At 55.1% G+C, this 7,593-nt stretch overlaps 1 protein-coding gene across 1 annotated transcript; it reads right to left on the bottom strand.

The window, feature by feature from the left end:
* Positions 1–1,922: 1,922 nt before the first annotated feature.
* Arsi (arylsulfatase family member I) lies at positions 1,923–7,284 on the bottom strand. Its single transcript, XM_059246622.1, has 2 exons — positions 6,974–7,284; positions 1,923–3,404 (listed from the first exon to the last, which is right to left on the bottom strand). The coding sequence occupies exons 1-2, from the start codon at positions 7,282–7,284 to the stop codon at positions 1,994–1,996; spliced, it is 1,722 nt and encodes a 573-aa protein (XP_059102605.1). The 3' UTR covers positions 1,923–1,993.
* Between the last annotated feature and the right edge of the window lie 309 nt (positions 7,285–7,593).

Here is a 7,593-nt window from a genome sequence, read left to right as displayed (position 1 = left end):
TCCATAACAGTTCTCCAAAGCCTGGATCCGAAGGGAAGCCCGGGCTGTGTGCCGGTGTGGCAAGCCAACAGGCATGGCTAGAACAGACCCCAGCAGGCCTGGAGTGTCCCGGGCGGTGGGCAGACTATGAATAGCCCCTCTGGGATACACTAGGCTAAGACACCACCTTAGGAAGCATCTCCTTCAGAGCTTCCCCCCTGAGCAGGCACAAATGCCACAGCCACAGGAGCCCAGAGACCTCTGCCAGGCCTGGGCCCCGCCTACCATCTGGGCAGCAACATTACCATGGAAGGGCGAAACAGACAGGTAGGGGAGATGAGAAAAAGGCACAAAGGACAGGGCTGGAGCTGGAAAGATGGCTCGGCCGCGAAGAGCACACACTGCTTTCCCGGAGGGCAAGTTCTGTTTCCAGCACCCGTGTGGGACCACTCACACCTCCTGGAACTCCAGCTCGAGGAGAATCTGAGGCCTCTAGCCTCTGTGGGCACTCTACTCACGTGCACATACCCACACACAAACACACACATCTACACATCATTAAAAATAAGTCTTAAGGGGGGGAAAAAGTACAGGGCTGCAAGGAAGCTCCCAGAACGCAGTGGTCACCTCCTCCCTGCAGCTCAGGCCAGGTCCTCATGCAGGATTCGGCCACTGCTGTGGTGATGCAGTCCTGCAACCGGCACCCAAACCCCCACGGCACTGCACCCACCCCACCCCACCCCACCCATCCCGCTCATCCACAAGCTGACGAGTCCTAACAGGCCTCCTTTGCCAGTGACAAAAATAACTATTTTCAAATTTCACAGCAGGGCCTTCGCCTACACACACTGCGCCGACTGGAACCTGAAGGGAGATATGCAGAACGCAGTGTGCGGATGGAGCAGTGTGATGCAGCAAGCAGGCTTTACAAACACCACCCCCTCCTCGCCGCACACCGAGCCTGCGTCCCCCAGATGCAAATGGGCACAGTGGGGCTCAGAACGACCAGAGGTAAAGACTCTGGGATCATCCACTGTACACTGAGGCCCAGAGAGGGCCAGGGGTTTGCATACAGCCACACAGGGAACCCGTGACAGGGGCTCCCTTCCCACCTTCCTCCTTCCTGTTTCCCTTGGCTAACCGTGAGCTCACACAGGGCCCCCAGGACACACGCGTGTGCACACACATAGACCAGCATCTCTCGCCTGTGGGTAATGGCACTTTTAATCAAGTTCACAGGCTCCCCTGCATCCACTAGCTTGGCCAGTTTTCTACAGCACTGTGAGGTAGGCCGATCCAGGGCTAGTGTTTCCCTGTCCCTTTGCAAGTAGGGAAATCGAGGCCCTGAGGGAAAGGACTGTGCCCAAGGCCAAAGGAGATGATTGGTTCAAAGACTTTTTTTTCACAGCTGTCTCTCCCACCTTCACTATGCAGCTGCTCAGGGCCCAGCCAGGTTCCCCTGGATGCTGGGGACAAAACAGAGGCGCGTTCCACTAGGTTGCCACATCTTGCGGCTCCAGGAATGTAAAGGTTCTCATACCCTCTGCCGTCCATTTTCATTGAGTTCCTTTAACAGAGCAGCCAGCTGGCCGTGCTCCAGCTGATATCCAAGAGCACCACAGAGACCTGGAAAGAGGGTCATGGCCTCATGTCATCTGGAAGGTGGCAAGGTCAACAAGGAACTCTGCCATGGCCCCAGTCACAGGCACACACTGGAGTCATAAAGTCACCAGAGCTCATCTTAGAGGTGAGGAGACTGAGGCAGAAAGAAGGCTGCTGTAGGTAACCTGAGGTCACGGAACAAACACATCAGGAGAGAGGCAGGACCTGGACCCAGGCATCCCAGCCTGCTTGGTGCCCACCCCCAAGTCCCACACTATTCAGCTAAGGGCTTCTGTGTTCTCCCCAGACATGCCTGCAGATGAGACTTGCTTGACCTTGGCCTTCTCCCTGAGAAGCAGCATTGGGGACAGTATCTGAGGATGGACCGAGATTCCCTGCCACCCCCCAGCCGTCAGATCCGATGGGACATCAGCCTGGTGTTGAGTTTACGGAAAAAAGATCGAAGCTTGCAAATCTTGCATTTCTTCTTGCGGCGGCCCCGGGAGAAACTTCGAGCCCTGCCTTCCTCCTCCTCCTCCTCCTCCTCATCATCATCATCACTGGCCCAGGGCCCCCAAGCGCCCCCATTAAAGTCAGGATGGGCCCGAGGGTTCGCAGCTGGGTAACGCACGGGGATGGCGGTCCGGTTATAATCAGCAAGGCGAGCCAGCAGGGTGCGGACTACATCAGGTCGCTGGCCAGCCAGGTCCTCTCGTTCATAAGGGTCAGCACTGATGTTAAAGAGCCACACAGCCTGGCGGATGCTGGCCATCCGCTCCAGGTTCCACCAGCTGCCGGGGAAGGAGGCCAGCGTCTGCGGTGGAATCCAGTCACCATAGCCGGGGTCTCCGGTGAGCAGCTTCCACTCTCCCACCCGGATAGCAGCCTGAACAGCTGTATTCCAGATGCCAAAGCCGCCCTCCAAGGAGCCATGCCGGGCATGGTTGTAGAGGGGGTCGATGTTGTGTAGGATCTCTGTGCGCGGTGAGGCCCGGCCCTCACTAATGGCTGGCCAGACATCATAGCCATCCAGTCCATCAGCTGCTGATGTAGTACCACCGGCCAGACCCACCAGTGTTGGGTACCAGTCCGTGATATGCACCAGGGCCCGACTGGTCCGTCTCTTTTTCTTGAGCAGGGGGCTGTGGACAAAACCCAGGCCCCTCACACCACCTTCCCAGTACGTGCCCTTGCGTCCTCGAAGGGGCCAGTTGCTACCTCCTGAGAAAGTCTGGCCACCATTGTCACTGGAGAAGATAATGACGCTGTTGTTATAGAAACCATAGCGCTTGAGGGCCCAGGTGATGTTGCGAACAGCCTCGTCCATGCAGGTCACCATGGCTGCGTACTTGCGCCGAGCTACATTGCCCATCGTGCGATAGCGGTACAGGTACTCCCGGGGTGACTGTAAGGGTGTGTGTACTGCCTGGAAGGCCACGTAGAGGAACAGGGGGTTCTGAGGGCTGTGGCTGGCAAGGATGTGGCTGGCACGCTGAGCATAGAGCTTAGTGGAGTACTGGCCGCTGAGACCCCAAGCCACACTCTCACCCTCATGCAGGTCGAAACCACAAACCCCTGGGCCGTCACAATTGTCATAGGTATAGTAGTCCACATTGCCTGTGAGGGAGCCCAGGAAGGTGTCAAAGCCCCTGCGGGTAGGCAAGCACTCCTTCCTGTAGAAGCCCAGATGCCACTTGCCCACCATGTGGGTGGAGTACCCTGCTTCCTGCAACTTCTGGGGCAGCGTCACCTGGTCCAGAGGCAGACAGTTGGGTTGCCGTGGGCGGATGATGGAGTGTTGCAATCCTGTGTGGATCTGGTACCTGGGGGTGGGGGGTGGATACATGGGAAATGCAAGTGAGCGACAGACCACCGCTTCCAATCACCAACCTACAGTAGCAACCGGAGATAGTCCCCTGGTCCAGTGCCACCAGCAAGAACAGCAACAAAAGCACCTGATACTGCCAAAGGCCTAAGCGCCTACACACATTCATTATCTCCAGTCATCACATCAATTAAGTAGGTATGCCAGCTTATTGATGAGACACAATAATGGCCGCTCAGAACAGTTGAGCGGCTACCCGGGACCACCCAGCCAGGAAGTTAGTGCATTAGGAGTTGAGCCAGGCTTGCTAACCACAACAGTAAGAGCTAACACCCAGTTCTGGCCGTGTGGTTCAGCATCACACCGCCCTTGGAATCCCACTCACCAAAATCCTCGCCACAAACTAGGAAGTACACATTATTATTATTCCCACCTCCCAAATAAGGAAGCTAAAGCTGGATGATTTGAGTCACATGACTAGTACAAAGAGTAGGCTGAGTATCCCAGCAGAGGCTCCAGACCCGAGTCCCTGAGCTCTAGGCTCTAAACTTAGAACACAGCCTGGGTACACCAAGTCCTGGTCTCCCAGGCAAATCCCTACTCCTTGGAAACTCATTCCCTGAAGTTTCTTACAACTCACTCAAAGGATAAGTTAGTTTATTTCTGGGTCCCCTTCCTCCCCGCACCAGGGATTTGGTACACACTGTCACTGTCTACTTGGCCCTGGGACTACAATTGTGTATGCTCTTGGGCCCAATGACACACGATAGGGTTGTCTTTGTATTCCTAGCACCCCAGTGATACATAAAGCTCACTCAGTTACTTTTGGGGTGGATGGATGGATGGACAGGCAAGTGAATGAATGAACTCAGATGGTATGGGAGCCAGAAGTGAACTAAGTCCTCTGCTAGGTTTTTCATCTACTTAAAAAAAAAAAAAAAAAAGGCAACAACAGGGGCTGGAGAGATGGCTCAGTGGTTAAGAGCACTGGCTGCTCTTCCAAAGGACCCAGGTTCCATTCCCAGCACCCACATGGCAGCTCACAACTGTCTGTAACTCCAAGATCTGACATCCTCACACAGACATACATGCAGGCAAAACACCAATGCACATAAAATAAAACTAAATAATTTGTTTTAAAAAGCAACAGCCAAGATCCAGAGGAAGGAAGGGGCTTTGCTCAAGGTCACTCAGCAGTCAGGGCCAGTGCTGAGACTTGAGTCCAAGCAGTCTGAGCAGCAGTGTGCCCACCTCCACCTCCTCACACGGGGGACCAGTTTACAAGTATGAGTGAGCTGGCTGGGATGGGAAATCCCTGAGAAGCACCCCACTCCAGGCTTTATGACTTTAAAGAGGCACCCTGCACCCAGGCCAATGCATCAGTAAACTGCTTAGCAGCATCCTGGAGTTCCTTTATTCACTCATATCCCATCTCCCGCTGCTGTGGTCAGAGACCCATGTGATCTGTTTAAGGTGTCTTAAAAGTTGCAAGTAAATAAGCCAACTGGAATGTCACAAGGGAGTTAGAATCCCACACCTTTCCTGACCCCTAGGCAGCTGAGTTAGCCAGTGCCTGAGTACTTGGTATTTGACACCAGCTTTTCCTTATCTTAAGGCCATTCTTAAGACTTTGTGCCACACATTCATTTAATTCTCCCCCGACCGTGTGTGTGTGTGTGTGTGTGTGTGTGTGTGTGTGTGTGTGTGTGTGATGCGCATGCATGGCTGGGGCCTACTCATGCCAAGGCATGCACATGTCAAGTCAGAGGACACCTTTCCAGAGTCAGCTCTCTTTCCACAGTGGGTTCTAGGAATCGAACTCAGGTCGTCAGGCTTATACAGCAAGCACTTGTACCTGCTGAGCCTAAACCTCTTTTGTGAAATACATACGGAACATTATCACAACCTCCAGTCTACAAATAATGAAACTGAACCTCCCCCCCCCCCAAGTGTAACAGGGGACCCAAAGTCAAACAGCTGGCACACAGAACTGGTTTAAACCCAGGTCTACCCAACTCATGGGGTCTCAAAATGTGTGATACAGCTTCTCCAGGCCTCAGGCACACTGAGAAATGATTGGCTTTGACAGGAGAAGCAACCTAGGGCCCAGACTCCCAGCTGAGAGTCTCAGCATAAGGGTGGGGTGCCTGAAGCATCGGTTTGTAATGTGGGTGGGCCAGCTAAGCCTTGCCAAAGTCCATTTGTCAGTGAGTAACATGAGCAACGTTGGCTCTCTCCAGTTCCACTGAACAGGACTGGCTGCAGAAGTCACGGAGTAAGTAAGCATCTGGTCAGATAGAGGCAGCTGCAGAGGGCGGCTGAGAGTCCCCGGCTGGCCCGGCAACGCTCTGCTAACTTTACCAATAAGAGCCTGGAGCGCTGCCCTGGCTACCCATTCAGCTGCTTACCAGAGTTATGTTGCTGGGGGGAGAGAGACACAACGCTAAAACTCTGAATGCAGATTCTCCTCCCTCTTCAGGGGGTGAGTCACTGTCCCCTGCCAGGGTCTACCGCCACACCTGCCACACAAACCTCCCTCCCCTCTCCCTCTTCCGGCTCTTCTTCAGTCCCTGGATCTAAAGGCAGGATACTGATGGGAAGAGGAAAGGCACCACCATTTGATTTCCAGCCCCGTGACATCAGCTACTGACGTCACAACCCTCTCACCTGAAAGTGGGCAGAGGCACCAAGCTGGCTTTTCCCTGATTCCGTGCCCTCGTTGTCCCACCCAGGAAACGGGGAGAGATGGGCTCAGGCCCTGAGATCTCAGTAGTGATGCCAAAGCTCGCCACAGCTTCCCTTCCGGGGAGAATTAACTCCAGCCCAGTCCAAGGATTTTCTTCCAAGGGAAGGGAGTTTGCCTCCCACAACCCGGCTCCTGCTTCCCAACTCTTACACAATTGGGATCCCCAGCACCGCCAGGGAACAGCTCATTGTAAGAGGATGCAACACTGCGGAGGAATCTTCCTGTGAAAAACTTGGGGACTTGGAGAAGGGAAGCCACCAGCCTCAGCTTAAGGTCCCATCTCACCAGTTCCTTGGTCTTCTCCCAATGGGGCCATGAACGTCATGGGACCAAAATCTTTCCAGTAATAAATTCAGAGGCTGCCATTTATTGAGAGTCAGGAAGGTTCCATATAAACCATCCCCCTCCCACCGCCCCTTCTCAAGATAGAAACTGTCCTTCGCTCCATTTTATGAACAAGGAAACTGAAAGTTCAGTGACTTTCCAACGGACTCCACATCTGTCAATATACACAGAACTCAAAATAAGAGTAAACGATTCCTCTGATGGAGAAAGGAACAGATGTGTGGAACGTGAGTATCCTAGAACTGCAGAGTAGGTCTCCAAGACGATCAGAAGCACTGAATATGAGGGTTGGGAAACTGAGGCCCAAAGCAGGCAAGGGACTTACCGATGATCTAATGGACGTCACGGGCAAAGCTGGCCCCACAACACATGCTTCTGGGGTCCCTGCACAGGGCTGTTCCGCAGGGTCTGCAGCCTACCAACCGGGTGCTTTGGGGATTTGGACACCCAGTCCCTAGGGTCTGGGCTGTGCCTACCTGCCAGTTAGGAGTTGGCTCCGAGAAGGCGTACATATGGGCTGGATGTAGTAATTCTCCAGCTTGACGCCCTCAGCTGCCAGCCGGTCTAGAGTTGGGGTCTCGATATCTGAGCCGTGGTAGCCCACGTCGTGGTACCCTTGGTCGTCGGTGAGGATGAAGATAATGTGAGGAGGCTGTGGTGGAGCCGCTGAAGGCTGATCGCCGGCCTCCGCAGGCCCATCAGCCACGAGGCCCGGCTTGGCCCAATCCCAGGACAGGTAGCCCAAGCTGAGCAGGCTGACCAGGGAGAATCCAGAGAGGGCGTGCATCGCGACGCCGAGCCGGGCGCGGGGCTCCCAGGGCCTCAGCCTCCCGCGCCAGGGACGCACCGCTGGCCCGTCTGCCCACCCACCGGGATGCAGTGAGAGGCCCCCGGGGGTCTCGTCCGGCACCCGCGGCGGAACAGCAGGGCGCCCCGGGAAGGCCGGGCCCGCGCCAAGCCTCCTCCCGCAGCCCCCGCTCCCTCTTCCCCAGCTCAGCCTGGCTAGCCCGAGTCGCGGAGTGGCGGCTTCCCAAAAGTGCTCTCCACCATCCCGGGACTCTCCTCTGTCTTTTTACCCCGATCCCTCCCGCCTCTT

This window comes from Peromyscus eremicus, chromosome 19 (assembly GCF_949786415.1).
Source record: "Peromyscus eremicus chromosome 19, PerEre_H2_v1, whole genome shotgun sequence".
Classification (NCBI taxonomy): Eukaryota; Metazoa; Chordata; class Mammalia; order Rodentia; family Cricetidae; genus Peromyscus; species Peromyscus eremicus.
This window is presented reverse-complemented; position numbering and strand designations above follow the sequence as displayed.

Excerpts from the sequence above, each read along its gene's own strand:
- Arsi (XM_059246622.1), bottom strand. The coding sequence starts at position 7,284 with ATGCACGCCCTCTCTGGATTCTCCCTGGTCAGCCTGCTCAGCTTGGGC. Across the intron at positions 3,405-6,973 it reads AGCCAACTCCTAACTGGCAG|GTACCAGATCCACACAGGAT; the intron begins GTAGGCACAGCC and ends CCCCACCCCCAG.